The sequence below is a fragment of the Rhea pennata genome, chromosome 9 (genome assembly GCF_028389875.1).
Source record: "Rhea pennata isolate bPtePen1 chromosome 9, bPtePen1.pri, whole genome shotgun sequence".
Classification (NCBI taxonomy): domain Eukaryota; kingdom Metazoa; phylum Chordata; class Aves; order Rheiformes; family Rheidae; genus Rhea; species Rhea pennata.
Genome location: NC_084671.1, coordinates 14,778,962 through 14,794,267, shown reverse-complemented (window position 1 = coordinate 14,794,267; position 15,306 = coordinate 14,778,962). Strand labels below are relative to the sequence as shown.

Genomic DNA, 15,306 nt, shown 5'->3' with positions numbered 1-15,306 from the left:
TGAGTGGGACTGTGGTGTTTAGAGAGCTGTGGGCCTAAACTTTTATTTAATGGGTTTGTAAGATTCCCTGCTAAAAGTTTTGATTAAGAACAACTTCCAGTGAACAGCTTGTGTTTTGAGCCTGGAACAAATTCTTTTAAACTATTCTGTTTCAAGATTTGATCTCTGAACTGTAGGGTACACAAGACTTTACCAGACTTAAGGCAGTCTCTTGCCAAACTGACTCTCTCCTTTATAGAGTAAAGCTTGAAGAATTAACGCAGTAGAATTGTTACTGTGAGATGTGTGTTGGTGTGAAGAAATTACCAATGTTTCAGTTGTGATTTCTGTCTAGATCCTGAGCAATCTGGGAGATTTCCAGTTTCTCTTCATTGATTTGGCAATCATTTTGGTGGTTGTCTTCACTAGTAAGTATTGTGCTGAATTATCACTGCTGACTTCTGTACCATTCAACTATCTTACAACTCTGAACAATGAAGCAGTTCTTACATGGTCAGATTTTCTTTAACATCTTGTTACGTGCTGTTGGCTGGTGTGAACACCAAGTCATATAGTTAAGATGCTGCAATTATTACAGTATATGAATTAACAACTCTGTACTGAATCAGAATTGGCTCAGGTTTGTGAGAAGTCTTCATATAAAACCAGGTCATGGGTATGATCTTATGAATATAATTCTTCACTGAACAGAGAGGCAAGAATTTGTCTTGGAATGAGGAAGCTACTGTTGGAATCAAAACCCTACTTGTTCCAACATCATATTTCTCAAATGTCTTTTGTTTCTTGCATTTTTAGTTAAACTTATGTCTGCAAAAGATTACATTTGTTTGCAACCTCCTGTCTAGTGTAGTATTTAATTCCACACATGAAAATAGCGTTCAGTGTACAGGCGAACAGTAGAATTCCATTTTCCGAGATTTAAAGAAATGAGTTTTTCAAAGCCATGGGAGACCAGAATTGAAGCGCAGATTTGTAAGTGCTTATGCTAGAAAAATGGGAAGCTCAGCTTAGTCTTAAGAGCCATGTCTGGAGTTTTGTGAAACACACTACTAATTGCTTTAGCCTCTTTATGCTATTATTGTCCTCTCTTCATCCTGTGCCGCCAGAGGTAACCAGCCTATAGGAGGCACTGTGACAATCTGGGGAGGTGTAGTCTTTCAGGTAGTTTCACAATGGTGGTTCTGAACCATGCAGGCAAATCTGTAAAGGGTAAAGCTCGAGAGGTCATGAGCGGGCTATTCTAATTCCATAGAATGTGAAGAGGGTAGCTTTTGAGAGCCATAATGATACAATGTGCAACTTAGTTTTCTTTCTCTTTGCAGTGAGTTTGAACCCTGCTTGGAAGGAACTTGTTGCGCAAAGGCCTCCATCAGGTCTTATCTCAGGTCCACTTTTGTGTTCCGTTTTGTCTCAGATCATCATCTGCTTTGCTTTCCAAATCCTTGGGTTTTTTTGGGTCAAGCAACAGTCCTGGTATGAGCATTGGACAATAGAATCTGAGTAAGTGTTTCAGCGGCTCCATACTGGATACGCTAATGACTGAAAGGGAATAGTCAATAATTGCTCTTTTCTTTATCCACCCTCTGTGGGAACTAAAGCTTCTGTATGGCAGCTTGTTAGTATGCTGAACTAGGCTAATGGCCATTGCTCACTAGAGGAATTGAACTTCTGGCAGCAGTCCTGGGAGAGACTTTTGTCTAGTGAATATGAACTTTTGCTCCCAGATTTCTTCAGAGAACTTACTGTTTTTTTCTTTCTCTCTGTTGCCCATAGCATGAGTAGGTGGAAATCAGTAGGTAAATGAGCTGCTCCATTTGTAATATACAGGGAAAAATTTCAATGGGAAAGGGGGTACTGTTAAGTGAGGTAGGAATATGAAGTGCTGATGGTTCTTATGGAAAACCAGAGTCTGACACTTGATTTGGGGAAAGGAGAATCTGAGGAAAATGTATAATACAAATAGAAATTATGATTAGGCAGCAAGAACAGTAGGTATTTTCTTTGTCTGCATGTAGGCATTCTCCAAAAAGATGGAGATAATCTACTGGGAAAATTTTCACAGGTTTGATTTCCAGGTGGAGAGAAGGACAAGAAGAAACAAATAATGACTGATTATGGGATAATATTTTGTTAAATGCCTATTGATACATAGGTGTTATTTAATGGCTAAAATGAAAATGAGTCAGAGCCAGACTACAGGATGTGAATATTTTTCAGCTCTCGGACAATTGAGATCCAAATCTGATATTCATTGTTCAGACCTATTTTAGTTCTTAGAATACAAAGTTGTGTAGTCCTACTGTAGTTCCAAAAAATAAAATTGGAATATCTGAGAATAGAGCTGTTTGTATCTTTTCTTAGTTTGCAGTATTTTCTTATCTTTTCATCAAAGTGCATCTATAATGGTAATTCATAAACAGTTCATGTAGGGAACTTACAGACTGGACACGTGCAAGAACTTGAAGCTCAGAATTCATAAAACTTGTTACCTTCTTACTCCAGTTTGGAGTTACTATTTGTATTATGTTCTCAAGGATATGCTTATTTTAATTACTGTATCAATTTATGGTCATCAGTTTTTTTAACAATAGGTTTTAGCCTGATTTGCATTTTTCCTTAACTCAATTTTATGTTTTTGTGTTGTAGTGCGTGTCATGTATTGAATGCCACAAACACCAGCTCTGCCCACTATGAGAACGAAACTCTTCATGATGAACATAACATTAAAAATTATGAAAACACGACTTTGTTTTTTATCTCCAGCTTTCAGTACCTCATAGTGGCGATTGTCTTTTCTAAAGGAAAGCCCTTTAGACAACCATGCTACAAAAATTGTAAGTCCTTTCTTTCTATATACAGTTCCAAGTAAAACTCCAAATTACTTACCACATGCTTATCCATGGTTTGCTTGCAATCCCATTGTGCTCCTTTAGGAGTAGTAGCATTGCTATGGGAACATGGGATGATTATCCTCTGATAATCATAGAAATAAGGAAGAACTAAATAATGTGCATGGGGGAATCTGTTAATTGCTTCTTTCTTTGTAGAAGATGAGACTATATTTCTTCAAAGTAAACAATGAAAAATACTTCTAATGTGATTTTATTTTTTTCTTTTTCCTTTGGAAAAACCTGTGAGTGCAATCACAGACTCGGCAGTATATGAAGTTTTCTTGTAGAATCATGGGGTTTCTGGGGGTGTGATAAAACTGAACTCCTTGCTGTTTTATAATAACCTAATCTTAAATCAGTTGTCATGTATATTTGCTGTATTTACTTGCTAATATTTTTAAATGTGTTAGAAAACATTGTATATTATAATAGATAATTATTTGAATAATTCCGAACATTGAGGTCTTGGTCATAAACTCAACTGTAACAAATTGTGAAAAACTGCTCGATGGAAAGTTGTGTGCTTAGCTGTGCACTACTAAGCAGACTTTTTCTCTAGATTGGGTTTAGAGGGCAAAATGAGTATTTCCAGGGAAAAATGAACCTGTGATACATGCAAAACCTATCTAAATTCTTTGACTGGGAGATGGTCTGATTATTTATTTTATTTTTTTTTCAGTTCTGTTTGTTATTTCCGTGATAGTTCTTTATGTCTTCATATTTTTCATCATGTTGCATCCAGTTGAATCTATTGACGCATTTCTTGAGGTAAGATTCCACAAATATGCACAGACTTTTGTACTTTCTTAGCTAACTGGTTAGCTTCCTTTTGGGCATACTTGACACTTAGAGCTGTGGCTTCTCATCTGTGTGGGGGGAGGAGCAGGGGAACTTGAACAAAATGGGTGTGTACTTGCAGAGAGACAACTGAAATGCTTAACTTAGTTATAGTCCGCCTTTTTTGCCAAAACACTTTGCACTGAATTTATGACTGGACCATTGATCAAAGCCCTTAAGTGTTAATAAGCTCTATTGCTTTTAGGTTTCTATGCGTATAGACTTGTGTATTTATAGTGTGTGTGTGAGTTTGTAATTATCAGTCTGTTTTTAATGTTTGTGTCATTTTACCTTGTGTGCATGTTGTTAACCTCTGGCAACTTTTTCTCACAGCTCGTGTGTGTGCCATATGAGTGGCGTCTAAGAATTCTCATCATTGTTATTGTCAATGCAATTGTATCCGTGTTGGTGGAGGTAAGAAATTCAAATGGAAAAAGTACTTGTCTATTTAGTGTTTTTCAGGGTACAGGTTTGTCTTGTGTTTAGAAGGTCTCTGTTGAGAGCACATCTGTTGAAAGGGAGCACTGTTTTACTTCTAAGTTTGTACTTCTATAAATGTACTTCTAGGCTAAATTTAAGGTATCAAGGTTTTCTGTGTTGAAGGCGTAACTTTAAAAGTCTTTTTTTCTTGAAAGAGGAGGGAGTGGAAAATTGAAAGTCTTAAATGTATTGTCCAAAGAAATAGTTGAAATTTTTATCTGCTGTAATAATTCAGTTCAGATTAACATACCATAGAAAAGAACTAAATGTTGCAGAATGCTTATATAAAATTCTTAGGGAAGCCCATCTTTATTCTGTTGAATCACATATATAGCTTATTCTTTAGAATACTGCAAGTCTATATAATTTGCTCATCTTATCTGATTTGAACAGTTTGTTCAAGTCCAGAAGTAGAAATGTTTGCATGTATCTGCTTTTTCTGGCCCTGAGCTTGTCCACATGCAGTCAATTTAGATACTGACCTTCTCTGCTGTGATTCCTGATCTAGTGTGGGCAGAAACACACTCTAACTTTTGTCCAGATACCCCTATGTTATCTTCAAGAGCAGAGATGCATCTTCTGTAAGGAGTCAGAATTCAAAGGGAGTCATTTATTCCTGTGGTTGTTTCTCCTTGTTAAAATGATGATTTATTTCCAGCCTAAATATATTGGCTTTTGGCTGCGGTCATTAGCTACTATTTTTCTTCTACAAGGTGAAAAAGCTTTTTAACTTATGCAGTACGATCATCCTTTTTCCACTGTATAACATTTTCTGCAGCTTTTAGGTAGTATTTCAATTACTATGTGAGGGATTTATATCAAGGTAACCAGCATAATGCTTGTTTGCATCATACCATTCTGGCCTTTGAATGCTGCTGCAGCATTAAGATTCTTTCCAGTTGACTAGGTTCTCTCTTTTATTCATAACTTAAAAACATTGGTTGCTTATGTTATTTTTAGTTAGAATACTTTAGTTGAAGTTACAAATGCTTTGAATTCAAAATGTTGTTCCAGATTAATTTGGAACAACATTCTATTACATTCTTCCCTTTTGGAACATATTTCAGAATTTTCACATGTGAGAATCTGTATTTTTCAGAAACAGAGTAGATAATAAATTCTTGGGCCTTTGTCTTGTTTAACAAATTTATCCCCTCCTAAAGATTTTGTGCCTTGCTAAGATTGTTCTATATTTTTTAACCTGCTTGTTGTGGAACTCTTGCTTTTGCCTTCCTTTCATATTTTTGTATTACTAAATTCTTATTTTTTGACTACCTTTCTGTTTGTTAAAAGCTAAATTTTATGTATTTTGCTTTTTTTTTTTTTTCACTGACCCAGAATGGTTGTTCTGAGACTGCAGGATTTTTTTTTTTTTTTTAATAAAATAATTTAATGTGAAACTCCTGGATTTAAAATATTTTTCCTGTTTGCCTTTTCTGTTCAGTAAGTTTTGATACTTTTATTGCAACAATCTATGGAAATCAAGCTTTTCTGAAGCACTAAGAAATTACTATTTGGGACTGACCTTTGTGTAGCTATATTGATCATAAAAAGGTGGTGATTACAGTTCTCAGTCCACTGATAAACTCTGAGAGAAATAACTTTTAAACCTTCTGTTGGAAAAATTACATTGTTATTCAGGTAATGGTCTTCCTAACTTCTAGGCACTTTGGTAATGTCTCAGTACTAGAACTGGTAAAGATTCTGGCAGAAAGCCTGCTCGAGCAGTGTGTCAGTCCGCGTATCAGCACGTGTCTTGGACAAAACTTTGTCTTAGATTTGGGATTTTTAAGGTTCTACTTCTGGGCCTTGGTTGCCACATCAACCAAACTTCTAAGTTTTCAGTAAGCATAATCTAAATGACAGTTGCTGCAAAGTGTTTGCCTTCACCCTGTATTTCAGTCCCACATCCCTTCTTCCTATATAGAGCATAATTAGTACCTTTTAACACTTCAGTCACTTGCCATTACCAGAACTGGTGGGATGACTTGTCACATTCCTTTTAGATAGATTTTCTTATTTGTCTTGTTGCTCGCACTTTTGTAGTGGAATAGAAGTAATTACAGAATTAAGTTTTCTTGATGTGTACAGGTTGGGACATACTGCATTTGACTTCAGACTAGTTCTTCTGCTTTCACTGTAGAATGATGTGCTTTATTTAGACAGAGATAAATTGTCCTACTACACAGTGGGTTTCCAGTAGAAGCATTGCCCCAGTGTTCCTCAGATCCAAACCTTGTTTTACAATGCGTATTTTCACCTTGCATTTTGACCTTCTTTTGTCCCACCTTTTGAACTGTATTTGTCCAAGTCCAGTAGTACTGTTCCAGGATTCCTGAAGTTTTTGCGTGCAGTGCCAACTCCATAGTTCCAATGTATTATGGAGGAATCACAAGCTATTTCATTCATTTGCTTCCAATGCAGATTTTCAGTAAGCAACACTTTCAGTAAGCATCACCCTTCTGTCCTGTGTACCTCATTGGATACTCTTCTCAGGCTTTTCACTACACAGTTACTAAAAACAGCAGTTCACATTCTTAACACTTTGGAAAAGCTGCTGGTGGCATCTACCTATTTCTTCCAAGAAGGCATTCTTGTAGGTATATAATCTGTAGTTTGTTTGTTTTGGTGAGACAAATTGTTATGTATTGCCTCTAAGTTCTCATAATGATATGACAAGCGGAGAGGTTGGATCATTCTTAATTTGTCACACTTGTCAGTTTGACACTTAATGTCCCCACTACCATCTAATTTCTTAATTGTTTACACAACAGGATTGAGTTCTGAGTGTGTTTGTCCAAAATGTGTTTTCTGAAATTCTGTAAAGCTTTTGCTCCATCCATGGAGGTGTCAGACTAGATTTGTAAATCCACATGTATTCTTTCTTCTAGATGTTAGAGCATAACAAAGGCAAACCTTAGCAGTTGTTTCTCCTCATTTCAAATGCTTGATGTAGACATATATTTGAACCAGAAGGAAACAGACCAGCTTCAAAAATGAGCTTTTAACAAACTGAGAGATTGCTTGGCAGATGCTTTTATAAGAGTCTGTTTGATCAGCTCCCCTTTTCAATGGTGGAGAATAGTCAGGTGTTAAATGCTGAATCTGTTCAAAGATCAGAGGGTCATAGGCTTAAGGCCTTGGGAGATACAGGTTCACATCTGTTCTGCCTGACTTGTTCAAGGCTCTCTAGTCCACCCACGCAGCCTGATAAGAATAACCAGATGTACAAAGTGTAGTGCATAACATCTGTCCTCTTTCCAAAATCAGGAACAGCACCTAAGGCCTTCAGAATTTCTTTTGGTGGCTCAGATTTGCCACTCCATACAAAGCTTTTCTGTGAATGTCTCTATTTTAAAAAATAAATAACTACATTATGAAGTACCATACAATGTTAAAAATGGTTTCAGAAAATGTTGCTTTAAGCACTAATGTATGCAGTGCTTCAGCTTTTTTAAAAGTGTGGAAACACATTAAGTATGTATATTTATAACTTCTATCTATACTGGTGAATGTAGTTTTAGTCATATTGCAGTTGATTTAAAGTACATGTTCATATTCTTAAATCTCATGTGGGCACTTAAGAAGTGAAAATGTTTATCGCTAACTGACAAATAACGTAAGCTCTCTGTTTTGTCTGGCACAGAATTAGTTATGCCTAACACACTATTTCAAAATTTTTTTGTAATGTGCACACTAACAACAAATGATCATTAGTTTCTTTAATTCTTCCCACTCACTGCACTGTCTCACAGAATGTCCTCCTTGATATGATCCTTTGGAAGGTTGTGTTCAATCGAGACAAACAAGGAGAATATCGCCTCAACATACCCCAGCCGCCTCAGGTTGGAGACTAGTATTTTGCTGTCATCATTTGAGTGCATGCAAATTAATCAGTTTTGTGGTTTTTTACTATCTAAAAAAAATGTCTTTTGTCTTAATGTTTAAATTGGATTTCTGTAACTTGAATATTAAAAGGAGTGGCTTTTGGTTTTGTATTTCTCTCCTTGTTGACACCTGTATGCTGAAGAGCTTCTCTCTGTATACAAGACGTGAGAGACAAACCCAGCAGATTGCTTTTGAGTTTTCTCACTTTATCTGCCATTTGCATATTAGCAAATTGCATTTGCATTGTAGCAGCAAATTAGCATAATAGGAATGTCTTGATTTACTTGAAAGCAGAATTGCTGACTCTGGGTCTAATCCAGTCCTTGATTAAATGGAATTTGAGTTAGGATTTTAGAGAGCAGTAATTTATAGCACACACAAATGAAATAAAAGGAAATGGCAAGTAAAGGCACATTATTACTAATTTAGGTGGTTTAAGAGACTCTGAACTTTAGCTTCTTCTCTTCAAGTGACCATGAATCTTTGTCTGGTCTGCCCTTCTGACATTAATACATGAAAGAATTTTCTATGAATCCCATAGAAAATAGACTTTTCTAAGCCTTTTGGCTTACCACTTTTAGCTGTTCGTATACTTCTTCTAAAAATTAGTGCTTTATTTTTCGATAATAAATTTTAAATGTATTCACTTCAGAGTTGCATTTGCCATTTTGAGGATGTTCAAGAACAAATTGCTGTGCATTCACAGAAGAATGGGAGTTTTGGTTAAGGCTCATGTTGGGTTCTGTTCACCCATACATAGGTTTGTTCATACTCTGAATTTCTATGTAGTATGCATCTGCATCAGAATGTCAGCCATACAAAATACAGGTGCTCTCTGAGAAATGAGAGGAATCCAACACTCTGAGACTGGGGGAGTGGTATTTTTCTTCTCCAACTAGTTAAGTTGCATGTATTTAGGCCTGGGAGAAGAGAAATAAAACAGAACGTTTTAGTTCAATGCTTTGTGTGTTCTAGTAACTGTTTATCCTGCCTGGCCATAGCACTTGCTTCCTATGATGGAATGAAATTAGGGGTCTCAGGATGGTTAAATTCTGCCACTTGTGGTTGGTTGGATGCATTCAGCTAAACAATTCATTGTGAAAGATTTTGTTCATTCATTGAAAATCTCTGGGAATTTGGGAATATCGCTGCCTTTTTTTTAAAGACCAAGACTCTTCAATAGCAGCAACATTTAATGGTGCCTGTTACACTTCTACTTAGTAAAACTGTTAAAATATACATGAAATTTGTTGGTGATCTTTTGTGTTACTATAATGCAGAATACTTGTGGTTTTAGTGGTTTTTTTTAATATCATTGCTACCTTAGTATAGAAGAGATGACCTTACCAAAAAGCTTCTGTGCTGTGCTTTCTAGATCTAATATGACAATGACACAGTAAATTAAAAACTAGAATACTATTTTTTGTAATGATTTACTGTGTGGTTTGTTAATTAATTCTGCTTTCAATAATCAAATTTTTAAATCTGTTTACTACTTCTGCAGGAGGCTGTGGATCACTGGGGAGCTTGTTTCCTTTCTTCACTGTTTGGCTGTAGAGAGAAGACACCAAAAGCCAAGTATATGCATCTAGCTCAGGAACTGCTGGTTGATCCAGAATGGCCACCAAAACCCAGAACAACAACAGAAGCTAAAGTACCTTCTCAAGAAAATGGTTCATATCAAATCATCACTTTAACATAACAACGGATCTTGGTGGCATGTGTCTTTAGTAGAATTTAGAAGAATGTAATTTTCAGGCTTCATTTGAAATTACATTATACTAAATGTCAAATTCTGAGCAGATACTTCCAACTGTTTTTGTTTGTCTGAATACATAATTCAGAGCCAGACTCTCATAGCTATACATTTTAAAAATGTAGGTTACCTTAGGCAGAACAAAACTGGTCATCTTTTCTTCCACCTTCTTCTAACTTAAAAATACAGTTATTCCAAAATGAGATATATTTGGAGATTTAAACTGCAGGGCAGTTAAACAGGTTCGCTTTATTTGCCTGGGATATCTTAATCATTGTTCTAACTTGTTTACCAGGGCACCTGTTAATGTAAGCTCTATGATGTAAGGCTTTTGTGGTAGTACTAGAGACACGTAATGACCTTTTTGGCTGTTTTCTTTTGGTTTCTCTCTCTCTCTCTCTCTCTCTCTCTCTCTCTCTTTTTTTTTTTTTTTTTTTTTTTCCAATTTTCCCTGTTGAAAAGCTTTGTGCCTCAGAATGGTTCTGAAGTTTTGGTGAATGTAGCCCTAAGTTTGTCCCTACTAGCAAGGAGTGTTTCCAGGTGAAAAAGTTTGTGTTTAAGTTTAGTTTCTTTGTCTGCCACAGCAGGAATTGGGAGCACTATAGAAACAATACATTCTGTCCCTAAGCAGAAATTACGTTGTTCTCAAGTGTGTTCTTAGCTTCTCTTCTAGCTAACCCTGAAAAGCTGAAGACAGACTCCAGTAAAGGAGGCGTTAGGCTATACCTTAACCTGTTTGGAGAAGGAGGGCTGGAGAACCTAACATTTTTTTTTTCCATCTCACCTTTTATTACTTTTAACTATATCTCCACAGACCTTACTTTTTACAACAGAAAGATAAGGTTTTATTTTTAAATCTTAAGAAAATTTTATTATATGCCTTGAAGTAGTAAGGCCAAAGTTACTGCTGCAAGGAGAGAGTGGGGGGAGATATTTTCACAAGCCCACACTTGGGACTTCTGCATGTTAAGAACATATGCATTTCAAAGAATCTGCCAGTGTCTTAAGCACTATATGTAGCTGTATGAAGCAAAACTTAAAAAAAAAAAAAAAAAAAAAAAAAAAAAAAAAAAAAAAAAAAAAAAAAAAAAAAAGAGCTAAAATCTTGTCTTGCTGTAGAACTAAGGCTTATCTGGATCTGGATTTTATTTTTTTAAACTTGCATCACCAGTAATGCTGCTTTAAGTACTTGGATCAGCAATGCACGATTTTGCCGCTAGGTGGTGTCAAAGAAAACCCAAGATCTCTAGAGAAATAGATCAGCAAAGATGTAGGGGTAGGCGTTGTCTTCACAAGCAGAGCTTAAACAAAAGTGTGTGTTAAGAATTCTTGTGTGTTTTGGGGGGGGTTTTGTTTTGTTTAACGTCCATGAGAAAGAACTACAAGCTACTTACCTTCAAACCATCGTTGGATTGCTGCACTTAAATTGTTGTGTCTTTGGGAAGATAGCAAAAATGTTGGCTATTGATCTGCCTTTTTTTAACCAAGTGGAACTGACTGATTCAGATGCCCCTGAACTTGAAGGGGGGCATCTAAGATCCGGAGCTGCCCTTTAGAGAGAACTCATGTAGGGATTAGAGGGAGGGCCCCAGACTGGCTGGGACTTCTGTGTGTGTATTTTGATGACAGAGTTTGGGATGGTAGGGTCTTTGTTTACTTTTCAAATTCCTATGGGGATTATTCTATTCCAAAATTGTTTTAGTAAGTGGAATTTTTCCAGGTCAGGCTTATTTCCTTGTGCTTTTCTGTAAGGCAGTCTGTGGCAGTGTCCTCTACTGTTCATTTTAGGATTTTTGCAGTGTTGAACATGCTGTGCCAATAGTGAACTTAAGTGGTGCTAAATGGTTTGGAAGATGTTTTTCTAGAACTTGAAGGTTAGTAGAAAATAACACTTGCTCCTCAGAAATAGTATGCTTATAGTATACTATCCTCCAGTCCAGCTGTCAGTTCTTTTCCTGATTTTTTTTTTTTTTTTTTTTTTTTTTTTTTTTTTTTTTTTTTTTGGTGGAGAGGAGGTGGAGCAGAGGAAAGAACAAAGTTGTTTTATTAGCAGTCGTTCAGCAGAGCAGTGTAAAAGTCTAATCTGCCTTCTTTTGGTCATGAACATCAGATGAAACTGGTAGCTTTTAAAGGGTCTGAAATTGTGGACTAAGATGAATTTCTTAATCATGAGCTTGAATCAGTTGGCTAATTTCTGCCAATGTTGATTTCATACAGTCTTTGTAGCATGGAATAACTGATGAAGAATAATTCTTAGATGAGTAAGTACTATTCCAAAATCTAAAGAAAAAGGTGGTGAAGCTATGCATCTTGGACCTAGGAGCTGTGACTTACCCTTAAACAAATAAGCTTTGTTTTCCATTTCATTGATCACTTTAGCTTGGTTGTTCCATCAGAAGTGAAAGGAAAAAAAAAAAGCATTTTTCTAGTACGTACTTTTGCTTAATATTTTCTCTAAACTGCTTATTTCTCTCAGCTTCCTTGGATTCTGAATCATACTATTCTAGCGTGTTAGACTTTTCTAGAAAGAGAGGAGGAGACTGCTTACTAAGGTGGGCTTTTCTTCAGAGAATGTTTTGTGGAATTTTTCTCATGAAAACGGAAATAGCCCAGTGTCTCCATTTGTTGAAACTGGTTATTAAAGGGGCTAATTATTAGTTAGGGTCATGAGCGACTTGAAAATTTTGCCAGTATGTTTTTCAGGTGGGAGCTAGCTTGATATGCATTCAGAATTAGTAAGTGTTTCTGAAATTGCATGCCTGAGCTCTGACCTATTTACTTTTGACATATAGTTAAGAATAATAAGTCAACCTTTCTGAGAGAGAATATTTCTTTTTTTGTTCAGCCACAAAATAAGCATTTCCATCTCCTGCAATTATTGGGAATTATGCCTTTCTGCTGAAGAGCTGGGTTTGGCCACCTATAGTTTTTCTAATTTTGAGCAATTTTGTTTTTCAGGCTTTCAGAAATACAACAAACCAGATCTGAACTAGCATATTCAGTTTGTGCTTTGAAGTAAGATGAAATTCAGTTTGTAGTAAAAAATCTGTTTAATGTTCATCTTGGATGTCTAAGTTCAGGTGAACAGACCAATTTAGTGAGTTCCACTAGATAGCTGGTAGACACTTTCTTCCTGCTGTATATTTTGGCCTTACATTGAGAAGTTTGATTTAATATTAAATTATTTGTGTATGCAGACTTTAAATTTAATCTGTACGTATTTTACTTTGATGTATTAGGATTTGTAAATATTACTGATTTTTAAATTTTATTTATGCACATACTTAAAGGACTGGTCTACCCAGAAAAAGCAATTGCTAAATAATAAATGTTACTTTTTAAAAATAAATGGCGAGATCATTAAATTGTATATCCCTCAGGGTTATTTTAGAAGTTTTTTCTTCCCTTCAAATTTAATTAGCAGCAACTCTTGTTTCATGTGCTGTGAATCTACTGTTAAAGAAGTTTGAGCAGAAGTAATTAAAACATCCACAAAACTGCAAAACTCTCCGTGTTTATTGTAACTTTAAATTAGAAACTTCTGCTGTTGCACTTTAAAGGAAAAAAAAAAGAAAAGTTGGCTTTTTAATTCTATTTATTTTTCTTCATGAAGGTTGTGCTGAACAGTCATCCTAAATTGGGTAAATGATTCTGTGCTGTATAGGTATATACAGTATGATACTGAGCAAATGTGGAGTCCTTTTTTTATGCTGCAAGTTTTTAATGCTTGTGTTGGTCATCAGAAAATGCAAGAGTTAAAGTTCTGTAGGATTTCTCCCATGAAATTCCGGATTGTAAACTTAGGCTTTTGTATGTTTAAGGGAAAGCTGTGGGATTTTGACAATTTTTAGAGTCTTGAATATGTTGATTTTATACAGTAAAGCTTCAGGTTTTTACAGCTATTTTCAACAAACTGCAGCTTGTTTGATAATGATGTGAACCAGAAACTACTCACTTTGTGAATTCCTCAATCCTAACAGATTAAAAGGCATTACAGTATAATCTAGAAGCTCAGCTTCCTTTTTATTTTTAAATCCAAAATGATAATACATCTTTGTATTTAAAACATGCATTGCTGCTCTAAAATGGTACCCTGTTGTCAAAAGGCATACGTAAATAACTGTAAAATAGAATTGTAAATAGTCTTGTAAATCATTTTTGTGACTGAAGCTCTTTGAAATAAAATTAAAATGAACAGATTCTATTTTAACTCTTCTCATTAGTTTCATGAAATTGTTTTTAATTACTGTTCGTACAGCTAAGTCTGATTCAAAGCTTGTTGAAGAATATGAACTCGCTCTGGCTGATGCCATGGATATCTTATTCAGTCCTTGTATGTGAAGGTGGGAGCAGAAAAGCAGTGTGTGTTTGCAACGCATATGTAGCACTGCTGTTCTGGAGTAGAGTAATAGTGACCTTACTTTCACCTGATGGTGCATGAAAGCCATTTTAAAGCCACACCTTTTATCTCGAATAGAGAGTTTTTTCCAGCTTCTGTTATCCAGATGCTCCTTTTCTGTGGGAAGCAGTTTTGAAGTGACTCTCCTGAGGGAATGCTCCTGGTTTTTAGTGCCACTGTTGTCACTGTCATCTTTAGAAAAATCATACAGGAATAAAGACAGCTTTTCCATCTTGCAGTTCAGCTTTGTTTTGTGTGTGTGTGTGGTTTTTTTTTTTTTTTTTTTTTTTTTTTTTTTTTTTTTTGTTAGATAATGTTTTAAACCTGAAGACAGGGTGTTTGAAATGCCCAGTAAACAACTTGATTACAAAAACTTGGAGCCTTGTAATTTCAAGCTAATGTTTTGACAAAGTTTCTCCCTTCAGGATCTTCTGGACTTTAGGTTTTGTTGCTCTGTGATTACAGAAGACTTGGAGGAAGAGCAGGGAGCCAAATGCGTGAAGTCTGGATTCCTTAGCCAAAGCATTAAGTGGAAAACTGTTCATTCCATAATCAAGTTGCATTGACTCTAATCCTGCATGAAAGGTAAGGTCAGAGCAGCCTTGAGAAGACACATATCACTCAAGTGTTGAAAATTGATGTGTCCATTCACATAAAATCTAATGCTTTCGTGTATCAGACTACTATATAGCTGAGTGTCTTAATAACGAATTTGAAACTTCTCTTTCAAATCCTAATTTGTGCTGAAAGACCAAATTTTTGGCTCTAATCAACGAGATTTGTATTGGGCTGGTTGGTGCCCGTACTGCAGTGTCACTGTCAGAAGCCGCAAGCTTGTTTTGTGCCATTGCGTGTATGACTTGAATTTTTCTCCTGTTTTGTGTGTGGTCTCAAATTCTACTGTAGATAGTGTTACATCCAACTTGCAGAAACCGGTTGCTTCTACAACTAAAAAGTAGGCAAAATTTGCTACAAAGTTTAGCATTTTCTTCCGCCTTTGAAAGTAGCTATGTAAATAGGAGTAAAGTAGTGTTATCTAGAGGATGCGTTTTGCT

General features: G+C 35.8%; 1 protein-coding gene across 6 annotated transcripts in view; it reads left to right on the top strand.

Moving 5' to 3' along the window:
* Positions 1–11,803, top strand: part of ATP13A3 (ATPase 13A3) — a 60,598-nt gene extending 48,795 nt beyond the window's left edge. For 5 of the 6 annotated variants that reach the window (XM_062583260.1, XM_062583258.1, XM_062583259.1 and 2 more), the window contains 7 exons: positions 335–407; positions 1,323–1,500; positions 2,647–2,834; positions 3,571–3,659; positions 4,062–4,142; positions 7,964–8,053; positions 9,601–11,803. In XM_062583260.1, coding sequence (XP_062439244.1) covers positions 335–407; positions 1,323–1,500; positions 2,647–2,834; positions 3,571–3,659; positions 4,062–4,142; positions 7,964–8,053; positions 9,601–9,798 — 897 coding nt within the window. In that variant the 3' untranslated portion in view covers positions 9,799–11,803. The remainder of the gene's footprint in view (positions 1–334; positions 408–1,322; positions 1,501–2,646; positions 2,835–3,570; positions 3,660–4,061; positions 4,143–7,963; positions 8,054–9,600) is intronic. The other variant, XM_062583262.1, reaches the window with a different exon arrangement.
* The last annotated feature ends 3,503 nt before the right edge of the window (positions 11,804–15,306 follow it).